This window comes from Malaclemys terrapin, chromosome 7 (genome assembly GCF_027887155.1).
Source record: "Malaclemys terrapin pileata isolate rMalTer1 chromosome 7, rMalTer1.hap1, whole genome shotgun sequence".
NCBI lineage: Eukaryota > Metazoa > Chordata > Testudines > Emydidae > Malaclemys > Malaclemys terrapin.
Genome location: NC_071511.1, coordinates 102,813,143 through 102,839,412, shown reverse-complemented (window position 1 = coordinate 102,839,412; position 26,270 = coordinate 102,813,143). Strand labels below are relative to the sequence as shown.

The 26,270-nt window shown below is 37.7% G+C and overlaps 1 protein-coding gene across 1 annotated transcript in view; it reads left to right on the top strand.

Annotated features, from left to right (window-relative positions):
* The window catches only part of GLRX3 (glutaredoxin 3), a 32,474-nt gene extending 6,969 nt beyond the window's left edge, over window positions 1–25,505 (top strand). The window contains exons 2-11 of the mRNA XM_054035184.1: window positions 1,826–1,934; window positions 6,388–6,462; window positions 7,103–7,304; window positions 17,143–17,315; window positions 17,481–17,542; window positions 21,370–21,427; window positions 21,979–22,031; window positions 23,687–23,726; window positions 23,838–23,930; window positions 25,234–25,505. Of these exons, the coding sequence (XP_053891159.1) occupies window positions 1,826–1,934; window positions 6,388–6,462; window positions 7,103–7,304; window positions 17,143–17,315; window positions 17,481–17,542; window positions 21,370–21,427; window positions 21,979–22,031; window positions 23,687–23,726; window positions 23,838–23,930; window positions 25,234–25,284 (916 nt within the window). The 3' untranslated portion in view covers window positions 25,285–25,505. The remainder of the gene's footprint in view (window positions 1–1,825; window positions 1,935–6,387; window positions 6,463–7,102; window positions 7,305–17,142; window positions 17,316–17,480; window positions 17,543–21,369; window positions 21,428–21,978; window positions 22,032–23,686; window positions 23,727–23,837; window positions 23,931–25,233) is intronic.
* The last annotated feature ends 765 nt before the right edge of the window (window positions 25,506–26,270 follow it).

The window sequence follows — 26,270 nt, the reverse complement described above, 5'->3', positions numbered from 1 at the left end:
TCTTATTTGTTGACCCCTCTAAACTTAATTCTTTTACCTTGGGTTATTTCACCCCAGGGAGAATTGAAGGGGGGCAGGAATAATCTATGCTGGGAAAAGCACAGTTTAGCCAATAAAAGGTGCATTTGCAGTAGGAATTCTTTGCTGATGTGATATACCTATACTGATAAAGGGCTCCTAGAGTAGACCTGGCCTCCCAGACAGAAAGAAGAGAAATATTAATGAGGGAAGTGGGTCACGTAGAGCCCTTGACATATGTGGGTGGAGAACTGGGGACCTTGGCATGGGGAAGGGAGTACATAGAGCCCCTTGTATGAGGGCAATCAGAATTCCTATAATGGGTGAGATGAAGAATGGAGGATTCTGATATGGGAGCACACAGAACTGGTGAGGAAGGCCAATTGGGGGCCCTTGCTGTGGGAGGAATAGGTATGGGGGAGAATGGGGCCCTGGTATGGGGGTGGGGGAAATGGGAGCCATAGAGATTCCTTGGCAGGGTGGAATGGGGGTACATACAGAGCCCCTGGCATATGCAGAAAGAGTGTGAGAGCCTGCTTTGGTGAGAGGACGGAATGGAGAGCACACAGGACCCTTTGCATGGGGGAAATGTAGGGGACTCTGTTATGGGAAAGGGAGGGGATATACATAGAGCCTCTGGAATGAAGGGATGTGTGGGGGCATTGCAGGAGAGTCGGAAGGTGGCACACAGGGAGTTTGTGGAGGAGAACGGGAGGGATGCAATGAACTTGGCTTACAGAAGAAACAAAGTGTGTTGTGTGTTTTCCAGATTATTTGTTAAACCCAAATGTTTTGTCACTAATCGTTAGTGCCTTCAGTGCCTTTTTGGCTGAGCTTGCGAGGCTTGACAATCCATCCACTTGATGGTATTTTCTCTTTTTTGGATGTAACACGATAACTTTTAACTCCATGTATAGACATGCTCATTCTGGAATAAGAGTCCATCTGTAGACAAGCCCTTAGCTCTGCTTATCCTTGTAATACAGTTTTAAATTGTTGACATCCTAAAAGAAAGAGAAAAGGAGAATAAGAATGGTGGGGAGGAATGCTGAGATATGGGAGAATGCAAGGGCACACAGAGCCCCTGGCATGGGAAGAGCGGGGGGAGGGGGGCTGCAACGAGTCCCTGAAATAGAGGGGGATCGGCGGGTGGCACACAGAGCTTGTAGGGGATAATGAAGGGATGCAAGGAGCCCCTGGTGTGTGCAATAAGCTCAGCCAACAGAGGCAACAAAGTGTGTGACCCCCCTAGTGAGTAATTGAGGTCTTTCTGCCTGCTTCAGTTGTTGCTCATTCTTTGTATGTGATGCTGCATTCTGCTAGAATCAGGTTTGGTAGCAAAATGTCAAGCTCCTTGTAACTCGGTTGTGATTTTATTCTTTCTTCTTTTTATGTTGCATATCTTATCAGTGGTATTTGTTTTTCAGCAAACATCTCTAACCACCATTCTTCTAAAAACATTAAAAATTGGGCAAGGTTTTCTAACTTTAATGCTTTTTTCCCATCTCTATGCTTTCTGTGCTCTTAGTGTGGGTTTTTTTTTTGTGAGTTGTGATAACCTTAGAGAGGATAACTTAGTTATTTACTATGAGTTCATCTTATATGAGTTATTTTCCTTTTTTCTGTATCCAAAGAAGTACTACTCTTTCTATCTTCTTTCTATCCTACAATGTATATTAATTCATTTAATATTTCATTGTTCCATTATAACTAACCATGCTTTTCGTAGTCAGTTATTCTTCAAAATAGCATTTTTAAAAAATCATCTCTTTCTATTAACCTATATCTGTGTTTTGTTTTGTCATAGGTCTCTTGTAGTTGTCCATTTTTGGGCACCATGGGCTCCTCAGTGCATTCAGATGAATGATGTCATGGCTGAGTTAGCTAAGGAACACTCACAAGTTACATTTGTGAAGGTAAGTCTTCATGTCCAGATAGTAAAGGCCATTTTAAAGATAGTAATGCAAACTACAGTCAAACACTAGGGGACCATTTCTACATAAAACGAACTTCAGAAATAGATTTTTTTTCTCTGGCGACTTCTGTGGGGTGGAAGCCGAAGCTTTCATGCTGATTTGAATCCTAATGAGTTCAACTTCAAAAGTCAGTGCCAGAAAGTGCATAAATTGAACTGTGGGTGAAGTTCATGGTGTATTGCTGGTTTAAATAACAAGTTAGTTGCATCTTCTTGCATTTAAAAATGCAGTATATTGGCACTTTAATAGGATGTTACTTCACCTAGTAAATAGGTTTTTAAGTTTGTCTGTGTACTTGATGTGACTTGCAGTGACACACCAAGCAAGTACCGTAATTAGTTGTGTAATAGCCTGATCTCTTTAATCCCAGGGATCTGGGATTAAGGTAGCAATACTGCTCTTTTAAGATTTGCTAGAGCTTTGATTTGTTTCAGTGACACTGCTGGTTAGGCAAGTAGATTTTCCTCTGGATTCATTTAGATACTCTAGTTGCTCTTCCAACCATTATTAAGGGTTTGCAGAAAGATAAATTTAAGTCTGTGTGATGTTGTCATTCTAAGTATGGCATGTTGAACAGCAGTAAGTAAATGAGACACAGTATTTTTGTGAATTCATCTGCATATCCCAGGAATAGAATCACTGTGGAAAAAAAAATTAATGCACTAGATCTGCATGCCATTCATTTTAAAACAACTTTCTCTTGTTAATGAGACATTTTTGTGATTATGAGGGCAGGGAGTAATGGAACAACCAGCTGCGTGTGTGTGTGTTTTAATTTGATTTCTTACAGCCTTTATGTTTTGTGTGTTTTTAATGACTCATCTCACAGTTTGGCATTTCCTTTTGTAAAGCAGAAAGATAGATCTGTTTTTAATTGTATTAATTTACAAAGCTATTTTAATTAGAGTATCCTAAAACGTCAATTTTCAAAATATTATACGTTGTTTTTGTTGTTTTACTAATGCTGCTGAAGTTTATGGTAGGCCAAATTTTTTTTTGAAGTCTCAGCTGTCACTTGATTGTGCACCTTTAATGAATATTTATTTTGCCATGTGGGGCACGGTTCATTGGACAGTACATCACAAAATAAAATTACAACACCTGTCTTGTAAATACATCCCGACTACAATACGCAAGATGAGTCTGTTAAAGAAAACAAGCTATAAGCAGATTTGAATAAGTCTTTTGACTCAGTAGTTTGGACTCTGACTGTACTAATTTAATATTTTGGGTTTATAATTAAAAGCATAGAACTTTGTCACATGTTCTGGAATAGCCACGCAATCGAACTTCAGATCATTCAATAACAATTTAACTAACCTACCAAGTTAATTTTAAGTACCTAATCAGGAATGTGGGTTCCTAATTGTGGACTGCCTTGTAAGTCACATCATCAGTTTTAAAATCCATTGTTTATAACAAGTCTAACTTCTTCAAAATCTTAAGCAGCCTTTTTAAATGTGATTAAAAATTGACTGCAGTATTTAAACACAAGTTTATATTAATTTTTTAAAGATGACCACAGAATAGATCTTAATTTTAACCAAGTCGCGAGGTTTAAAATGTGACTCGTGTTCTCTGTATCTTAAAACAGCCTGAAATTTGGTGGATGGACCAATAACAAATTCAGTTTTATAAAATAAGTTATGTGTGAATTAACTTCATTAAAGTGCAACAAAAGCATCAAAGTAGCTAAGAAATGAGCCACCAAAAGAAAAAGGAATAAAAGTTCAGTACCATGTAACAATGATTCAGCCATTTGCAGGAGATCAGAAAATAAAAATATATTGACAGATTTTGTTTCTCAGTTAATTCTTGTACAGATTTGTCTATGTGGTTGGAGTAGGGATAGAAGACTCAAAATTAAAGGTCACAGTCTGGTGCTGCTTGGCCAAATACAAGATAAACCAGGTGAGGGAGATACTGTAAAGATCTGTTGTGTGCATCAAACAATCTTATGATTCAATCAAAAACTGCAGGTAGAACCTAAAGGAGCTTATTTAAAGACCAGTCTCAAAAATCTCTGTGTGATAGCCTGGCAGAATGCCAGTCATGGCTTATTCTTTAGGCTATGGTTCATAAAGTTAAGCTGTAGTTCCATTCCCTTCACACATTTTTCCGAAATCTTTAGAAGTAGGTTTGAGAGAGGGAAATTTTGAATGTCTACTTGATGACGATGCTCACATCGCTGAGTGCATAATGACTGCTTGTTTTGGTGAAGGATCAAACCTGACAAGAATTAACTTGAGAGCAAGAGAAAGTTAAGGGGCCTGATCCAAAGTCCACTGAAGACTCCCATTGATTTCAATGGGCTTTGGATTAGGCCCATGTTGAGAGAGAAAATCCATGATCATTCTCTGTGACCTTCATTTCTTTGATTGCCTACAGCAGGAGAGGGAAAACTTTTTTCTATTGGGCCATTGACCCACAAAAAAAAAATCAGTCATGGGCCACACACAGCCCCGTGTTGGTGGGGAGGCTCGGGGCTTCCCCTAGGCTCCAGATTGGGAAATGAGGGGTTCAGGGTGCAGGAGGGGGCTCTAAGCTGAGGCAGGGGGTTTAGGTGCAGGAGGGGGTGAGGGCTCTGGCTGGGGATGAGGCGTATGGGTTGCAGGAGGGGGCTCCTGGCTGGGGCCAAGGGGTTTGGAGTGTGGGAGCGGGCTCAGGACTGGGGTAAGGGGTTGGAGTGTGGGAGGGTGTGGGAGGAGGTTGGGGTATGGATGTGGGTGCAGGGTCTGGGAGGGAGTTAGGGTTTGGGAGGGGGTTCGGGATGCGGGCTCTGGCCAGGCGGTGCTTACCTCAGGCGGCTCCCAGTTGGCGACGCACTGGAGCTAAGGCAGTCTCCCTGCCTGCCCTGGCTCCATGCTGTTCCTGGAAGCGGTTGGCATGACTGTCTGATCCGGCCCCTAGGTGGAGGCGCAGCCAGGCGGGTCTGCATGGTTACGCGTTGCCTGCAGCTACAGCTCCCACTGGCTGCAGTTCCCAGCTAATGGGAGCTGCGGAGGCGGCGCACGGAGCTTCCCTGATCACACCTGCGCCTAGGGGCCGCAGGGACATGCCAGTTGCTTCCGGGAGCTGTGCAGAGCTGACCAGGCTTTTAACGGCCTGCTTTGCCCCGCAGTGGGGCGATCCAGCGCTTGCGGCTGCAGCCCCGTGGAGGGATGCAAAGGCTCGAGGCTTCCAGCCCGCGGCACAGAGACTTGCCGGGGGCTGAATAAACTTAGGCAGTGGGCCAGAGGTTCCCCACCCCTAGCCTACGGGATGTTGAGCAGATGTAAAATTATTTCCCTTGCATCCAAAATTGTAACAAGATTAAAAGCCTTATGGGTGTAACAAACCAAAACCTACTTTTACAAATAACACTAAAAAGTTCAAAGCACTATATATAGCCAGAAACTGAATAGCCAATGATGACTTTTTCTAAAAATGTTAATTTTCTGAACAAGAAATCGGCAACCCTGAATGGTTTTCCAATTGCTGTTGATAAAGCCCCAGTATAGTTTGCAGAAAGAGTTGGCAAGGCTTTGTGCACCTGTAAATGGGATCACAGGTTTCTATTTACTATTCCTTGAAATGCATTTATATTCACTATTTTACCACCTTATTTATACCTTTGTTTTTCCACTTAATGTCTGCAGCGCTAACAGGAAATCAACATTTATTACAATAAACAAACAAAAAACAACTTTTGTCACTGAAGTCAGCAGCTGAGACAGAATACAAACATTGGACATGGTTAATAAAAAGATTTATATTTGTCTGGTAAAAAATTATCTTCTAGAATTCCAAAATATGCATTTTAATGATGACCAAGCTTCTGGACCAATAGTCTAACAAGCTTTCTACTTAGAATCCAGGAGCCTTGCAAGAGTTAAAAGTAAAATTTAGCAGACATCAATAGTTTATTGAAGAAATACTCCTTTTTGCTTCATAATTTGCAGAAGGCTGCAAATGTCAGTCATGATGTACTGCCTCTTGAAATTAGTCAATAGAGCAAACAGCAAGAATTGCTGTGGGCAGAAAATAAGCACTGTAATCATGACATAACTGGGGTCAATGATTTATGGATTTCAATATAGTAGTAGCTGCATATGATTGAAAATTTACTAGGTCACTAGTGCACCAAAAATTTTATTCACAGCCTCTAGGCATCTTTTGAAATGTGCAACAAAATAAAAACCCCTGAACCTGTTTTGACACTGTGCAGGCTCAGTGGATGACATGCCAGCCCACTGAGTCTCATTTAAATGCAAATGTCTCTCAAACTTTTGCATCAAACTCCTTTTTAAACATATAAAATGCTGAGAAGAACATTATAAAAAGGATTGACATGCACAATCAAAACTTCAAAGAAAATTATGAAAATAAAACCATGTTTTCTCTGACTTTTAAGCTGGAAGCTGAAGCTGTGCCTGAAGTATCTGAAAAATACGAAATTAGCTCTGTTCCAACATTCTTGTTTTTTAAGGTAAGAGAAAATGGATTGCATATCACTCACATGAATGTCTGTGTTCAGCAGTTCAGTACTAGTAAATGTTCATTCTACTCTTTTTTTAGTACTAAAAAAGAGCAGAACTCCCTTTTCTTAATGTAGAAGCTGCTAACAGTCTGTGTGTCTCCATATGTGGTTTTTTTGTTTTCGTTTTTTTACCGAGGGCACAAGAATAGCCAGTTCACAGAAATGATTATGGAACCCAATTTTAATATTTCAGAACCTCCTTGAATTCATAGATGGCTTTACAATACCTGAGATACATAAGACTTTTCTCTTGTATTGTGTTAGGCATGGTCTAGTGAGGTTTCCTGATTCATTCACTTTTCTGTTTGAATTATTCAGTGTAATGCTTGTGAAGAATTAACAGGTGATTATGCAGTAGAAATAGTGCATTTGGTTCTGTTTGTTAATCATTTTTGTTTATTTATAACAAGTTTTAAGAAGTCTATTTGGTACAGACAAAAAGGGTCAGTATTCTAACCCATTCTGCCTGCTTATCTGAAAACCTATAATATGTAGTGATGGAATACATTAAAACTTCCAATTTTTAGTAGTTTAAAAGACTGCTTTTAGTTAATGCTTCTTAACTGAGCTACTCTCTTGGCTTATTTAGAATTCTCAGAAAATTGACAGATTAGATGGTGCCCATGCCCCAGAGCTGACCAAAAAAGTCCAGCGCCATGCATCTAGCAGCACTATTTCAGCTGGCCCTAATGATAATGCAAAAGAGGACCTCAACGTGCGTCTAAAGAAATTGACCAATGCTGCACCCTGCATGGTGTTTATAAAAGGATCTCCCCAGGAGCCTTGTTGTGGTAAGGACTTCTTGAAATTTTATTTAATGTAACAGGGCTTGTTTATGTAGGGATTGGTTGCAGGATTTATTTATAGGCTTGTTTGTAGTATGTATCATTAAAGCAGAGGTCCCCAGGCTTTTTTGGGGTCATGGCCCCTTTACCCTTGTCCGTGACACCCTCCCCAAACCCCGGACAGTGGCTCCGGTGGGGGTGGGGGGTGTGGAAGGGAGTAAGGGGGCCAAGGTTGGGGCTGCAGTTGCGGGCTGAGGCTGGGATCGGGGCTGGGAGTGGAGCCCCAACTGGAGGTGGGGCTGGAGCAGAGCTGGGGGTGGAGCAGGTCTGGGTTGTGCTCCCTCCCCATCCCCCACGGGAACTGTCCTCGGTCCCGCCATGCCTCCTCCAACTGTCCTCTGCACCCCTCTGCCCCCCTGAAGGGCACACCCCCACAGTTTAATACAGGGACCACTGCATTAAAGTATCTGAGCACATCAAAACACTAATTTATTTTCACAATCCCCCCATGAAGTTACAGTATTGCCTCCTCAGCCGCCCTGGAACCTGCATGGGACAAAATAAAAGCGTCTTTTACAGATGCCTTTCCTCTGTTTGGGTTGGGTCTGGGGAGCGGAGGCGCGGCTGTGGCCAGCCCCAGGCTCCTCCGGGCCAAGGGAGGCTTGGCTCAGGGCTTCAGTCAGCCCATCCGGGGCTCCTCTGGGCGGGGAGAAGGGCTTGTGGCGCTGACTGCGGGTTGGGAGGGGTCTCAAGGCTCTGGCCGGCTGTGGGGAGGGCATAGGGGGAAGGGACAGAGCTGTGGAATAGCCTTCCCTGAGGAGGCTCTGCCCATGGTAAAACACTTTGTTTAGAGGGGATTTATTTAAATCAAAATGATTTAAGTAATTGATTTTAATTACGATTTAAATCAGCAAGCAGGAAACTGTGATTGAAATAATTTATTTTAATTTTGATTTGCATTTGTATTTTTTAGTTCTTGTCCTAATGCAAGTTTGAGACTCATTGTTTGGTAACCATTTAAAACATGTTGATTTACAGCTAAATATATCCTTTATGCTAAATTTGGTGCTTCTTTTTGCTGATAAGAGGATACACTAATTTATACGTATTTATTTAAACAGTTATATAGTGTAACTTACATTTATTCAGATTCTTAATTTTTACAGTTTTAGTATGGTAGGAAATGGTGAATGATGCATTTATTATTTACTGGATGGTAAAGGTTTTACTAGTGATTTTGCTTGCTCTGTTTGGAGAGACATTCAGGATCAATTAAAAATGCACAAATAGCATTTTCAAGTTTTTTTTAGTTAAAAACAAAGTATCAGCATACAATTAAAAAGCTTACCAAAACACATTTTGCATTTAAAACTGATTGATTTATTAAACAAAGGAAGTATCTGTAGTTAGTATATTGAACTGTTTGTTTCTGATCACTATGCTTTTCAAGGTTTTAGAACTAGTAGGTCTCATCCTCTCCGACCTCATTTTTCGCCTGTAGATCAGAGGAAGAAAACCAGCTGTTCTGCCCCACCTTCTCCTCCCGTTTTTTTTCCCCCCCCAAACCCGGTTGATTCCTAAACTTTGAATGAGCTAGTCATTGAACTGAAGTAGTTGAATAAACTTGAGGGGGGGAAATAAATTCTCGGTACCTGCAGAAGAGGTTACCGCTGTCAAAAACCAGTTTAGCACTTCAACACACTTTGGTTCCAGGTGATTAGGCAGTGACTTCCACCAGTGCAGTGATTTGACTTTCTTCAAAAAGTGGCAGCAAACGTAGTGTTAAAATCATTTTAATTAAAATAAAATAATATTAATAGATTATAGTAAATTCAGACCTTAACCTAGGTTATCGTAAAATATAAATTTAATTTTCAATAGTTTTTTAATTTAACTCCTCTCTAATTTAAATAAAATCATGTATAAATATATCACGAATTTAAAAATCACTTTTTATCCAGCCTGACTTTGATACAATTCCTCAAAATTATAATTTAAAAATTAAATTGGTTTGGTTAAGAACACATGTGGATTTAAAACTGGGTAACTGACTGGAAACAAAGGGCCATAAGTAACAATGCAACAGGGAAGAGTCAGTGTTTGAGAGAGGTTTCTAATGAGGTACCAAAGTGATGACCATACTTATTTGCTATATTCTTTAGTGACCAGGATAAGAGTGTATTCATGAGATTCACGAAAGAAGCCAAACTGAGAAGAGTTGAGTAAATAGTAAAAATGGAGGAAAAAGTATGGAAGGACCTAGAGAAACTGAACATGGCAAGAACATTAAAAAAAAAAAAACATTAAATAGGCGCAAGCTTCAGTACTACACTGGGGTAAAAGAGAGGGAGAGGAAGGTGAAAGCTATTCAAAACACACAAGTTCAGTGGGAGGAAGTAAGAGTGCAAATGATGAAGTGAGGGGTGGTAGTGATTTGAGTTTGCAATATGTATGACTACAAAAAAGGGTATTTTGGGCTGCAAACACAGGCGTCATGTCCTGGGGCAAGAAGGTATTAGGACTTCTTGCTATAGTTGTGGTGTAATAGCTGGAATAGTACTTTCATTTCTGGTCACCATGGGTCTGATCCAAAGCCTTCAGTGAACTTTGGAACAGGCCTGATGTTGACAGATTGGAGGGATTTAGGAAAAGAGAAACGCAACTGACCAAGAGCCTTTTGAAGAAGGATTTTAAAGAGCTAAATATGTATATCTTGCCTAAGCAATGACTTGTGGATGGGGGAGGGAAGGAAGTCTACATGTATTCTGAAGATTAACCCGAGGAGTTGAGTGCAGTAAATGGGAGTGATGAGATGGAATTAAAATAATTTAATCTGAATAGGAGGAAGAACTTTTTGCCAATGAAATGTATTGGGCTGTGAAACAATCTTAAAAGGAAAGTAATGGTGAAAGTACCATTGTTTGGGATTTTAAAAAGACCAGACAAAACACTACATAATGTACTATAAGGAACAGTCCTGCATTGGCAGGGAGAGACTCCATGGTTTAATAAAGCTGTTTTCAGATTGTGTCTGTGGATCACTTGGTTGTATGTGGAGAGCTGGTTGATCACATGCCATTGGCTCCACCTCCAACAGCTAATTGTATTAAAAGAAAATAATTAAAAAGTCACTTTTACATATAAACAACTGTTGTGCTGTGGGAATGTTACAGGATTATGAATGGGAGATGAAGTGGTCTGTAGGATCCTGTAAATGGGGGGAGAGATGATTCATGCAATAGGAATATCTGATCTGATGTCTTTTTCCTTATTAACTCCTATAATGCTGCTACATTTTAATTAGATTAATAAGTCCCACAAGATCATTATGGCAGGGATGCTGGAACAATTTTTATAGGGCGGGTGCTGAGCCATTGAACAAAACTGTAAACCCAGTATATAATGGAAACCACTTCAAGCCAGCATCTCTAGTTCCAGCACCTATGGGTTAAGGTAGAAATGGTTTAACAAGTAACAAACTAAAACTAAACATTCACCCCCCCCCCTCCCCACACACACACGTTAACTGTACAACTATGTGTGCACCTTAAAATCTTATGTGAACAAAACAAGCCCATTCATAAATATTTGCACACTCCTCATACATATTTCATATGCAATAAAAAATTGAGATGGTTGTAAGCACCTGTGTCTTTATCCCAAATAGCATTTTATTTCTTAATAATCTTATTTCTATCACTCATAAATTTCTTGCCTTGGCTATAATATGTGGTTTTTGCTTTGCAAAATATTTGTAATACAGTTTGTTTTCCCCCAGTATGTTACAGTGAATGGGAGATGGAGTGGATTGATTTAAATCAGTGATTTATATCATAGATTTTAAACGTGATTTAAATCAGCAAGAAAAAAACCTTGATTTAAATAAATGATTTTAATTTTGTTTTGAATTTGTACTTGTTATTTTCTACAAGAAAAGTTTATTCTCATCTGTTAGTAACCATTAAAACGTTGATCCGCAACCAACTGTAGCCTTTACAGTAAATTTGGTCCTTTTTTGCTGACCAGAGCATCTACTATATCTGTTGACATTTATTTAAGCAACTATATAGCTTAACATATGTATTCAGATTCTTAGTTTTTACATTTTTCATTGTTAGAAAATGGCGAATGACACATTTCTTATGTCATTTAGTTAACTAATAAACTACTTAAAAGTGCTGTTTGTATATTTAATTACATTTCAAATTCCATCCCAGTGGAGTTCTATATAAAAGTACCTTAAATGTGCTGGATGCAGAAAAACAAAATAAGTTTATCCATACATTTCTTAATCAAAGAAACTATTATCTTAGTGTATTGAACTTGATTGTTTCTGATCACCACGTTGTTCCAAATTTAGGACTAGAAAGTGTCATCTGCTTACACCTCCTTTTTTATTCATAGCTTGAAAGAGGAAACCAAGCTTTCCTGCTTTCTCGGCTCCCAATCTGTTTCCCAACTTCGTATGAACTAGTCATTGGACTGAACTAGTTGAATAAATTGAAATGAAAAAAATATTCTTTTACCTGCAGAGGAAGCTACTGCTGTCAGAAGCTAGTATAGCACTTCAATGAACTCTTGGTTCCAGGTGCTTAGGCACTGACTTCCACCAGTTCTGTGGTTTGACTTCCTTTAAAACATTATTTTAAACTTCCTTTAAAACACTGGCACACAGACGCCAAAAACTGGATTGTCCGAGGAAAACGTGGATGGGTGGCAACCCTAGTTTAGGTCTTAACATAGGTTGTCATAATTTCAAATTTAACTTTAAATAGTCTTTTTTATAGAGAAAAATGTATTTAATTTAAATACATTTTTTAAATTCACTCTGATGGGAGAATATAGATTAGAACTGTTTTATTTTAAAAACACAATCTCAGTTTTTTAGTGTTTGTATTTCATTTGCATATACTCAGTATGCCAGTGAAATGTCTTAGTTTTCATAATTATAGTGTCGGAGACAGTTACTACTATAGTGTAGGTTAAGTAAAAGTTTTCACTTTGACCCTTCTGCTTTGACAACATCCTGAAACTTTAAAACCTTTATAAGAACATCCCTTGTATCAAAACAGCTTGAAGGTAGGCATGAGCTTTTGCAAATCACACACTGAGCTTTTAAAAGGTTATATCTGTACATGTATGTGAGGCTAATTTTAACAACGTGATCATAGAACATCAGGGTTGGAAGGGACCTCAGAAGGTCATCTAGTCCAACCCCCTGCTCAAAGCAGGACCAATCCCCAACTAAATCATCCCAGCCAGGGTTTCGTCAAGCCTGACCTTAAAAACCTCTATGGAAGGAGATTCCACCACCTCTCTAGGTAACCCATTCCAGTGCTTCACCACCCTCCTAGTGAAAAAGTTTTTCCTAATATCCAACCTAATCCTCCCCCACTGCAACTTGAGACCATTACTCCTTGTTCTGTCATCTGGTACCACTGAGAACAGTTTAGATTCCATCCTATTTAGAACCTCCTTTCAGCTAGTTGAAAGCAGCTATCAAATCCCCTCTTATTCTTCTCTTCTGCAGACTAAACAATCCCAGTTCCCTCAGCCTCTCCTCATAAGTCATGTGCTCCAGTCCCCCAATCATTTTTGTTGCCCTCCGCTGGACTTTTTCCAATTTTTCCACATTCTTCTTGTAGTGTGGGACCTAAAACTGGACACAGTACACCAGATGAGGCCTCAACAATGTCGAGTAGAGGGGAATGATCACGTCCCTCAATCTGCTGGCAATGCCCCTACTTATACAGACCAAAATTCCATTAGCCTTCTTAGTTCCCTCATTCAGTAAGGGGCCCACAGTTTTCTTGACTTTCTTCTTGTTGCTAACATACCTGAAGAAATCCTTCTTGTTACTCTTAACATCCCTTGCTAGCTGCAACTCCGAGTGTGATTTGGCCTTCCTGATTTCACTCCTGCATGCCTGAGCAATATTTTTATACTCCTCCCTGGTCATTTGTCCAATCTTCCACTTCTTGTAAACTTCTTTTTTGTGTTTTAAGATCAGCAAGGATTTCACTGTTAAGCCAAGCTGGTCGTCTGCCATATTTACTATTCTTTCTACACATCAGGATGGTTTGTTCCTGCAACCTCAATAAGGATTCTTTAAAATACAGCCAGCTCTCTTGGACTCCTTTCCCCCTTATGTTATTCTCCCAGGGGATCCTGCCCATCAGTTCCCTGAGGGAGTCAAAGTCTGTTTTTCTGAAATCCAGGGTCCGTATTCTGCTGCTGTCCTTTCTTCCTTGTGTCGGGATCCTGAACTCAACCATCTCATGGTCACTGCCTTCCAGGTTCCCATCCACTTTTGCTTCCCCTACTAATTCTTCCCTGTTTGTGAGCAGCAGGTCAAGAAGAGCTCTGCCCCTAGTTGGTTCCTCCAGCACTTGCACCAGGAAATTGTCCCCTACACTTTCCAAAAGCTTCCTGGATTGTGTGTGCACTGCTGTATTGCTCTCCCAGCAGATATCAGGGTGATTGAAGTCTCCCATGAGAATCGGGGCCTGCGATCTAGTAACTTGTTAGTTGCTGGAAGAAAGCCTTGTCCACCTCATCCCCCTGGTCTAGTGGTCGATAGCAGACTCCCACCACATCATCACCTTTGTTGCTCACACTTCTAAACTTAATCTAGAGACTCTCAGGTTTTTCTGCAGTTTCATACCGGAGCTCTGAGTAGTCATACTGCTCTCTTACATACAGTGCAACTCCCCCACCTTTTCTCCCCTGCCTGTCCTTCCTGAACAGTTTATAGACATCCATGACAGTACTCCAGTCATGTGAGTTATCCCACCAAGTCTCTGTTATTCCAATCACATTATAGTTCCTTGACCGTGCCAGGACTTCCAGTTCTCCCTGCTTGTTTCCAAAGCTTCTTGCATTTGTGTATAGGCACGTAAGATAACTTGCTGATCATCCCGCTTTCTCAGTATGAGACAGGAGTCCTCCCCTCTTGCGCTCTCCTGCTCGTGCGTAATGAAGTGTACTGAATGTGTATGTGGGCTGAGGCGGAGGTTCAGCGGAAATCCATTATTTCACAGAGGGGACTCAACTAAGTTTAAACATAAGAGATTAAGTGAACATTGAGAGTGCATGGTTAAGTGCTCGGAAAAGCCGAAATCAAGATTACACACAGAGTTTTGGCTCTTTGGTGCATGTGCATAAAAGAATCTCTAATTATACAACCATGCACTGTAATATTGTACAATATTTTTCAAACTTGCACAGATTTTGTACTATATACTACTGTCACACATTCTATGAAAAATACACAGTGAGCTCTGTTTACTTACATAGTACATATTTATGTATTAAAATCAAGATTATCAGTGAAAATTTGCAGTTGTATATAGGATTGCCTGCGTTTGTAACTAAGATTGAAGAGAAGTTAATTTAGTAGTTAGTCCAATTCAGCAGATAAGATACTTAAGATAGAATGTGGTGTTGGTTGGTGATAAAAATCTATAGTATGCTGGTGTTGGCAGAGTTATTAAAATATGCATACCTTTTAATGAGAAGAGAGCTTACCATATTAAAAAGGCTAAATTGTCAAAGATCAAACTGATTTGTTTTGACAATGGCATTAGATAAGTAAAAAGAATGTAAAAGAATTACAAGATGTTCCATGTGGTTATCTAAGGATGAATATAGTTGTGAACAATAACTATTTTGAGAGAGACAACAGATTTGAAATGATAGATGAGTGCACTTGGCGACTGGTGTGGAACCCTCTCCTGTGGTGGGATATGGAATCTTTTTTTGTAGTTAATCATTACTTCACTGAGAGAGTCAACTTCAATATGGTGTTGAGTGAAGTCTGTTCCCTTGGCCATGTGTTCACTGGCGGTTGTATCGTGTTGCTACACGTGTAAATCTTGTTTCAGGAGATTTTTGGGCTGCGACTACATTGGTTTGCTTGTTTCATTGGTATTACAATTTTATTTATTCTCATTAACAGTATAAAGTATATAGTGGCATTTATGGCTGTCTGGATATACTTACATTTTGTTCACACTTTAATTCTTTGTTTACATGTATGGCGTTTTTTCAGACATTCAACCTAAATCTTTTGTTATGAAAGTAAAGCTGTATTGGTACTTTTTCCCTAAGCATAACATTTCCATTCTGCTACTTTAACCCTTAAAAATGAAACACAACCAGTCTTATCTTTCTAGTCTGCATAATTGCCTATAGCTAAAATGAAGCTTTTTCTCAGCCTTGTTCAATAGAAATGAGTTAATATATTGACAACAGAATAACCATCAGCAATCACCCATTAGCTGTTTACTAATGAACTCCCAGATGAATGAGAAATTTCAGAGTCCATGTTTTTACTTCAGGCTGTACCTGAACTTAACACTTAGATGTCATACATATACATATCAGTACCTCATCTCAACAAATTGCAGATCATGCAAACTGCAGAAAACTGTAGTGCAAATCCATATTTAAAAAATTAATAAGTGATCTTGCAAGTTGAAATCAAATAATAGTTATTTGTATGTGACAGTCTGGTTATTTTTATTTAAGAATTCCTTTTGTTCCGTTTATTAAAGAAATGTAAAAAAAAAGTCCAAATAGTGAAAATGTTCAAAATCTACTTTTCAGTTTTAGTAATCTAGAATGATGGTGGTGGTTATGACAGAAGATTTTTCAAAATGATCTCTAGCTAGTCCCTTTTATAGTGTAAAAATGGTTTATTATGCATAAGGAACGTTAAGTTTTGTGTACAGTATTGTAAAAAGTTAATGCATGTGTGAAGACTGGGATACATTCATTATTGTATATTTTCTTAGAACAAAGAAATTATGAAAAGAAACATTTTTTGTAAAACAGACTACATAATAGGGTGTTTTAAATCCCATATTTTATAAATCTAATGTCCAGGACTTAATGTGCTAATGAGAAAGTATCAGAAGAAAAGTACAAGACTTCATAGTACCTAATAAGTGTCACAAGTACAATAAAATATGTACTCTTGTGAATGTAAATACTTAAAAAACACAGCCAGAAAAAGGCCATTTTAAAAGTCAAACTACTGCCACCCAATAGGCATCCCGTGCTCTTTAGTCAGTCAGTTTCAACTAATTCAAACTATTGGTGTTTGGGGGAGACAGGCAGTAGCTGGAGGGAGAAAACAAGAAGAGCTGCAGGAACGTAAAGTATGTGTGTGAGGGGAAGAGAATGGGAAGCAGAAGATGTGGAGGAGGGCAAAGAGTATCTTTTCTTTTGGATGCAGAAGGAAGGAGGAGGACTAGACAAGTCAGAGACTAGGGAAATAGATTTCTTTGAGGTTTAATCATAAGATGTTCCACCAAAATGTAAAAAGCAACAGAGGGTCCTGTGGCACCTTTGAGACTAACAGAAGTACTGGGAGCATAAGCTTTCGTGGGTAAGAGCTTTTCGTGTTCTTACCCACGAAAGCTTATGCTCCCAGTACTTCTGTTAGTCTCAAAGGTGCCACAGGACCCTCTGTTGCTTTTTACAGATTCAGACTAACACGGCTACCCCTCTGATGCTTGACACCAAAATGTAGTACACTAAAGTTACTGAATGTAATTGTTTATGCAGGCAGACTTCAGACATACGTACTGTCTAGATACTTAGGCTTAATAATCGCAATAATAAAACCATTTTTATTCATTGTCTTTTTTTGTTTTATCATGTTAATATTCTCAAATAAGAAAAAGAACACTAGAACCTTGTAGGGAGCGGTTATTGTCTGAATGATCTGTAGTACATTTTTTAATCAAATAAATTTTCATATAGCCACGAGAGCATTTTATTTAAAAATAGATATAATTTAAATTAATCACCGCCTAACTGATATCCTCTTTATATCCAGGTTTCAGCAGACAAATGGTGGAGATTCTTAACAAACATAACATTATGTTTAGCAGTTTTGATATTTTTTCTGATGAAGAAGTACGTCAAGGACTGAAAACATACTCTAATTGGCCTACTTATCCACAGTTGTATGTAGCTGGAGAGCTTATAGGTGGACTGGATATTGTTAAGGTTAGAAATTGAGAAATCTGCATCTTTTTTATATTTTGCATGTTTTTAAAAGTGTGTGTGTGTATGTATATGTGTATATATATGTGTGTATATATATATATATATATATATATATATATAATGTATAAAACCATCTCTTTCTAAATCTGAACACCTATTTTTCAGGAACTGGAGGCTTCTGGAGAACTGGACACAATCTGTCCCAAGGCACACAAATTGGAAGACAAGTATGATGCATTATATCTTTATTTTAGCAGCGTGTTATAGTTTAGAGGCAACATCCATATTCTGACTCTCAGAAATACATCAACACTTAAAGTAAATTACTGTAATGCTGCAATCTTTCATTTGAAGTAATTGAATCTTTTAGTTACCTCTTCAATTGTAGATCACATGGGTGATGGTATATAGAAGTAAACATTTGGGTATGCTGTTTTGATGGGATTTACTTAGACTACAAGTTTTATTACATTTAAAATCGGACACAGTCTCCTCCTGTCTCCTTTCTTGAATAACAACTAGTTTTTTAAGAAAGGAAACATAGGTAAATCCTTTTATAGAAAATGTTGTATCTCTACAAGTAACTTTTTTAAAAATTTTTGAATCTGATTGGGTATAGATTTGATTACTATGGTGTCAGTACAGTATAATTATGTAGCCTCACTCCCCACTCTTCAGTTCCAACTGTTGTCTCCTTTGACATTATGTGCTTTTTAGTGATGCATTGTGGGTTTTTAATCTCCCAAGGCAGACCTAATATCTAGAAGCCAGTCTGGCCTCTTGAGTCTTCCCATTTCAGCACATGCTCTGTTTAAATTTGGCTGCTCCACTAAGCCCAGCCTGGTAACCAAACCAATCATAAGCTCTAAATATGTGAAGCATCTTCCTATTTTATAGCAATAGCTAGCAAGTAGTGGGAATTCGTTTCTCATCTTATGTATCACATCATTAAGACAGGAAAGAGGAAGCTAAATTATCAAGTTACATCTATTCTCTGAAGGCAAATATTGATGCACACATACCTACTCATAGTCTGATGCTGGTGATACTGGGTATCTATAAAGCTCTGGAAGTGTCTGATCCCAACTGTCAAAGAAGCATTGGTAAACCACGCTTGGGAAATAGCATATAATGCAAACTACAATAGAACCTCAGAGTTATGAACATCTCAGGAATGTAGGTTGTTCGTAACTCTGAAATGTTTGTAATGCTGAACAAAACGTTATGGTTGTTCTTTCAAAAGTTTAAAACTGAACATTGACTTAATTCAGCTGTGAAACTTTACTATGCAGAAGAAAAATGCTGCTTTTAACTATCTTAATTTAAATAAAAGAAGCACAGAAACACTTTCTTGTAAAATCTTTTTTAAATTTTCCCTTTATTTTTATTTTTTTTAGTAGTTTAACACAGTACTGTACTGTATTTGCTTTTTTCGTCTCTGCTGTTGCCTGATTGCATACTTCTGGTTCCAAATGAGACGTGTGCTTGACTGGTCAGTTCGTAACTTCGGTTTTCATAACTCTGAAGTTCTACTGTATTATAATAAAGCACTGGTAGGCTGCACAGTTAAATACTTACAAATCAGAACATGCAAAAGTTAGATGAGAGCATACCCTTTAATTTACTCTTTGTGCTTAATACTCATATTATTCAAATAATATGATAACGCAATATGGTTTTTTTTCAAGTTTTAGTTACTCATTTTGGCCTTGATTCTGCAGTCAAATATATTCAGATATAGCATTATGCTGTATTATAGTGTCTGACCCCTCCAGATCTGATTACAGGATAAGGGCTATATTTTGTACTACTGTGTGTGTGTGTGTATATATATATATGTAGAAGTACTTGAAAATATTGGTAGGAAAATACACAGTAACATAAACTTCAGTAGACTACAGAAACAATAATAAAATAATGTGATAATGAACAGCACTATGTTTTGTCATGGGTAAGGGTAATAAACACTGAAATATTTCAGTAATACCAGGACAAACCCTTGCTTATGAGCTCTTAAATGTCTGCACAGAGCTAACAGACCTTTTATTTTTAATCTTAAAAAAAAAAAAACCCAAACACCTCTTTACAGCAAACTACATGGAACTCAAACTATCTTGAGGATAAAGAGCTTAACCTGCATTTTTGGGATTTGAACCATTAGCTCCAAGGAGACTCAATATTTGAAACCTAATGTTTCGACTACTGAGCGAGCCATCCCCTCTAGCAAAACTGACTGGTTCCATTGGGTGATGAGTTATACCTTCTGAGTCACTTTCTTTTTAAATGGGATTTTTTCGGCAAGAGGTGCTTTTGCTGGTCTTCTCCTTCCCCCGTGCCAACTTGCAAGCTCTGAAATTAATTCCTAATTTGTACCGTCCAATTAATGCTTTGTTTTCTGCTTTGGTTAGCCTTTGAAGCAAAAACAATTAGTTTCTTTTCTCCATTAGTCATAATATGAGATGTCACTTCTTCCATCTCTGAAAAGGATGCTTATACAGGATCTAAATATGTTTTAATGAAGTCAAGATAAGTCAAGTTAAGATTGGTTCAGGTGGATGCCTCAGTAAAGAAGCAACGAGAGCTGTAAGACAAGGATTTGAAATCTTCATTCATTCTGATACTTTAACTCTGGCAAAATGGCAATTGTCCATTCACTGTGCAGGACAGTCATAGAACTCCTATTCATAGAGCTAGGCTAGAAGTTCTAGATCCACTCCAATCTTTGTCTCATTACATTATTGTACTCATCTTGAAACAGTTGAGTTTGTTGCCCAGCTTAATTTTCAGCTTTCCATAGCTGTCTTCCAGCTTCCCAGTTTTCCTTTGAAAACCAAAGCGTATTTTTACAGCACTGTAATTAAACTTCTTTTACATTTTGCACTTGTGAATCTCTGGCCAATTAACTTCTGTGGTCAACGCAGAAGGGAAAGTCACTCAACAGAACAGTGGCAACCTAGGTGTTTGACCGTGCTACTCTTTCTCTTTGCTAAACGTGACCTATAATGAAATTCTACCCCTTTAGAGGATCAGAGAGCTGCAGCTGGCTCCCTACGGTCCTTACTCTCCACTCATTCAAGCAAAGAATTAAACCTAATGGGAAATTAAAAAAAAATAAAATGGAGCATATTTTCTACAACCTGGCAGGTCTTTTAGAAGTTCATAAAATTTGATGCCCTATTTTATCAGATGTTGTGGGACTTTAATGTTCTGTATATGACCCGTCAAAATTCCTGATGGAGAATTTGGGGAAAGAGGTTGTTATGAACCTGTAAAAATGTTATGGAACAGTAAATTCTTAGCAAGCAAGCAACCAAAAATATTAAAATACCATCTCAACTGAAATGGGTTTGACTATTGGATGTCAGTCATAACTTTTCGTAGAGTACTAGCAAAGACTTTATCTAATGATGTATGAGAAGAAGATGAATCACTAATAGCTAGGTTCTGCATTTGAAATATTGTGTATAGATTACATATCTGTAACTGTGCAGTGTTACGTTCTGGGACCAACACTGCTACTATAGAGACAAGCTAGGTTCAGTAATATCTTTTATTGGGTCAACTTCTGTTGGTGAGAGACAAGCTTTTGAGCTTACACAAAGCTCTTCTTCAGGTCTTCCAAAGAGAGCATTATTGTGTAAATTCGAAAGCTTGTCTGTCTCACCAACAGAAGTTGGCCCAGTAAAAGTATTACCTCACCCACCTTGTCTTTCTGATACCTGTGATTAGATACACAGATATCTGGATATTGTATTAAAAATATCTCCAATTCAATATGGAATTTTCCCCTTAAGTTTGCTGCATCTAGGTGTGTTCAGTTTAATCTGGAAAAAATAATTGTTGCTTTAAAAGTAATATGGTTTACAGTGGCTTAGGGAGAGAATGAAATAGAATGGAATATAAATAAATTCAGTTGTTTATAATGCAGCTTTAAATGTATCTACTAAACCTATAAATTATCTTCCTATCTTATATGTATGTTACTGAAGAAGTAGATCAAAAGTATGGTTAATAATTGAACTGAGATTTCATACAATTTTTTCCTCTATTTTAGACTTAAAGTCCTGACAAACAAAGCTTCTGTGATGCTGTTTATGAAAGGAAACAAGCAGGTAAAGATCTCCAAAATGGTTTCATTGTAATTTCTTTTGATGCTCACATCTGCAGGGAAGGGACCGTTAAACCTCTCTTCTTTTTGGCAACTGAAATTGGAGTGATATCAGGAAGTTATCTGTCTGACTTGCTTCTACAGACCGTGCAAAGCAATCTATAATTTATCTGACAGTTATCAGTACCTCAGCTGAGCACATTGCTGTGGTGATGCAATCATCTCACTAAAACTTTAGTTACATTCATCAGCTTCATCTACATCATTTATACTGTTCGTATTTGAATTGTCTCCCCCTTTTGGTTTTAGTCTAAAATTGCTCTATGAAGTTAAACTTGGCAGAGCAAATGTAATGTAGCTGTTAAAAGGTGATTGCGGAAGGAGGACAGCAGAGCGAGTGCACATCAAGAAGGGTTATTTCTTAGAAATAAAACAGATTAATTGGGTTGTGATATGAGAATCTGGAAGCTGGAATTTTCTTGGCTTAAGAACTTTAAAACTTCACAAAACTTGAAAGATAGTGTTGTAGTCTAATAAGTCTTTCTCTCATTTTAGATGGCAAAATGTGGATTCAGCAAGCAAATTATAGAAATCCTAAACAGCACTGGGTATGTAGCTATAATTTAAGAGATCAGCTTTGTAATGAATAAAAGTGCAGTGTTTATAAGTAAACTTAAAAGGTGGAAAAACACCAGGTAGCAATAGTAAATTGAATCATTCTAATGGAGAATGGCTTTTTCTCTCACCTAAAAATGTATTTATAAACATTTAAAGGAGGTATCTTATTAATGCCCTAAAAATAGAAGGCTTTAGTGGAAAGAGAAACGGATAGAGGGAGATGCCTGGTATGGTGACTGAGTTCACAGTACATTTAGTATAAGATTAACATCTGCCACTGGTGATTGCCAGAATGTGGGAGGCAGTTTAAGCACACTCAAAGGTCTGTTGAACAAGTTCTCTGTCTAATCATATTAGTGAATTATTCCTCCTGATTATTGCTGGACATGTAACTCGCTTGTTCTGCGTGAGACGTTGCATAATGCAAATAGTTGTTAGTTAATTCAAATCCATAATTGTTGCTGGCTATTTAGTTCAATAATCACTGGAGAGATGGAAAAGCAGCTGGCATTTGATAATTGTAATAAAAATGGAACTTGTATCCCTACTTAAAGTTATTTGGCTACTAAAAGAAATGCAGTGAGTACACTATATGTCACATACTTTCAAATGTAAATAATGAAAAGTAACTACTTAGCTTGGTGGTAGCTCAGCTAACTAACAGCAAGCACTGTGAATGTCCTTCTCATCCTCTCCTCTTTGCAATCTGATTGTTGACTACAAAAATCCTTGCAATTCTTCTAGAATTCCCTTTTGCCCACAATAAACATGGCTGCCTCAAATTCTGAGTGTCTTGCCATGCCTAATGTCTGATTTCCCATCTTCCCCTACAGCTCCTTGTCCCTTGAGAATTGCTTAACAGCTTCGCCCCTTGAATAATTCCATTTAAAAAAAATTATATTGTCTTATTTCTCTGGTTAGATGTGTGACTAGCAAGGGTAATCAACAATATTTATGGCCCTATGAATCAACTGAGAGCAGTAGCCAATCAGAATGGAGATTTGTAGAGTTCAGAAACACCTCATACAAATCCCTGCCTGTGTTTCAATGCCCATCAGCCAATCAGAGCATAAGAATTTGCCTACTGTCTGGTGTTTATGAAATAACTCTAGGAATTAACAACAAAATAAGTGTACCATTATGAATCAGTAACTTTGCCTGAGACCATTTCATGTCTGTATAATAGTTTATTTTGGTGTCTAAAACTTTTTCTATTCTTAAGCAGTGGGTTGATGAACCGAATGATTTTTAATATCTCACATATTTTGCACACTTAAAGCACATACTCAGTTTTTCTTGTGTAACGTGTCACTCTGTCTAGTCAGCACAAGTAGCCATTCAATGAAATTGGGTATTTTTTGGTCTATACTAACTTTTGATTTTAATGTAGATGCTAAAAAAGTTGTAGTATCCGTAAAATAAGTAGTTTGTCACTCGGAGTATTTAATGGGCAATTACCAGATGTCCCGCTTAAGTAGCTGACTTTCTGCAGTCTCTTGCTTGTAGATTATAAATAGAGATCTTGTGAGAGTCTCCTATATTATGGATGGTGGCTATCTGGTAGTTTGAAAACAAATAAATGTGTTATGTTTTTGTGGGTATTATGTTGCAAAAATTTATAATTCATTTTCATCTTTCTTTATAGAGTGGATTATGAGACATTTGACATATTAGAGGATGAAGAGGTAAGTCTGAGTCTTTATCTCGTCCCCTCCGCCCCACAGATGTCACTGTTATGTCTACTACACTACTAAAGCTGCCGTTAAGAGCCTTAAAGTTAAGATTATTTTCCTTAGGTGCGGCAAGGATTAAAAACATATTCAAACTGGCCAACATACCCTCAGTTGTACGTGAAAGGTGAACTTGTTGGTGGGCTGGATATTGTTAAGGTAAGCAGGTGGCGACTCCTGTTTAAAATGTAAATTGACTTTTCTAGTGTGAACTTCTAAAAAAATATTTTCTAACTGCCATATACATAAGCTCCTATGTAATGGCCTTAGATTTTAAAATGGAATGACTTGGTTGGTTTTACTATGACTACCATTATTTCAACATATGGTTGAAAGGAGCTTTTAAATCTCCAGCATGCTCACATACTCTGATATAGCAATGAAATGTATTTTCTTGACAGCAGTCAGCTACCTTTACTGTAAAGACCATTTTTACCCTGTGGGTGCATTGTTACAGGTTTCATTTGCTTTTTAGTTTTACTTTTGACATTGCTCTTCTCAAATAAGGTGGTGAGACATTTTTCCTAGCAAACTGTCTCATTCCTGAAAAAAAATAAGGTTTATTGTAGTATTTTGAACAGACCCCGAAGCAACAAAAATAGATCTGCATTTGTTACTGTGTTTTTTTATTTTTGTAACAGAGCAGGCAAAGTCTCCTAAACCCCTAATACTCCTGAGTTTATTCTTGTCTGAATGTTTTATAGCCAGTACACATTGTAACTCCTGGGAAGATATAATCGATACATCCCATTTAGCTCTGAAAATAATGTGATGTTACTTAAATTATATAGATGATTTTTTAAAATTTTATTTACTTACCACAATTTTGGGTTAACTCATACATTGATCAATAAGTATAATTTTGAGCATCAAAGAAGTTGGAATGTGTTATACTCACCAGTAATTTTTGAAAAGTAAACAGCTGTATTGGACTACCTGTTATTGAGAGCTTATTTTAGTGATGCATTCTACTGACATATGCATGTTACAGTAATTTGAAGATGTTATAAAATGACTGTGAATATGCACGAATATTCTGCTTGTAGATATTTTCCATATACAGCTAAGAAAAACAGAACATTTCACACTAACTGAACCAGATTGAATGACTTATAATTTGAACTAAAGTTAACTAACCAGACTAGGGAATACGTAAATTATAATTTACACCAGTTCATGGTTTTAAACTTTAACAAATTCTATTGATGGATCATGATTTTTTTTTATTTTCCTTTGTGTAGCATGTTGGGTGTCTTATGTTCTGTAAAACTTTTTTTAAATACAGAATTACAAAAATTAATTACTTGTGGTTGAGAGGGACCTCTAGTGGGTTATTTAGTCTATCTCCTCCTGAATAGTGGACAGTTTCACTTTTTTATCTGAAAATCATCCTTGTTGAATTTGTCAGCGGTAATTGCAAAATATACATGCCCCGAGTTACTATTCTATAATTTCTTTACAGGAACTAAAGGAAAATGGTGAATTGTTATCTATTCTGAAGGGAGAAAATTAATGCAAATGGACATGAATGCTAATGATGGGAACTGAAATACTGCAAGAAATGATTCATTTATTGATTACGTTGGAGCAATCAGCAATGGAGTGGGAGTAATTAAAAGCTTCTGACTTGCTCTTATACTTCACAAAGTCATGCTAGATCTATATGTTAAAGTAATTTTTCACCAAAAATACAAAATTGTATCGACATCTTCAATTAAAATGGAATGTTAAACATTTTTGTTTTCATTGCACTTTTTGTAAATATAAGTATATTCAGTTTACCTAGACAGTTTAGTTTAGTGTAAACTGTCCCCCACAATTCACCTATCTTATACATTTTAATCCTTTACAGTACTTAGTTTGTGGGCATATAACTCTCATTAGAAGAACATATGTTGTGACAGACAGCATACCTACTGTCTGTGTCTCTAATTGTTTTTTTAATGTCCAGTGAGCAAGAAAACCTTTATCCAGAGTACTACTATTAAGTCATTATTAATGAGCTTCAGTTGTACAGTATCTCCATTGTCTAAGCAGTTACAGCAATTGTTTGCTAACTTCCGATGTTCTTCAGCCTGGTTAATCCTGGTTTTTGCTTTAAACATATTTAAATTAAGATGGAGATTTAAGCCAGTACACTTGAAGTTAAGGCTATTCTGGTGTACCCTTGGTGGTGCTGCTGCTGTTAGAAAGGAATAAAGTAGCTACTTCCTTCCTATGAGATTTCTCAACATTTCATATTGTTCTTCTCTCTTAAGTCTCTGTACCTGGAGGACTCTTTATTTTCTTGTTTTAATCCTTGTTTGGAGACCTGTGGTCTCAATTCTTCCACTCAATGGCAAAAGACTTTCTTTCTTCAATCATAATTGAATGGACAGGGGAAAAAAGTCCAGGAAACTAACCTATGTGCCTAAGCACAGCTTTACCATTTAAATCAGAAGTACGGCCTTTAATGCTCAAAAATCATCTTGGAAAATAAAATCCTCTGTCCACTGGAAA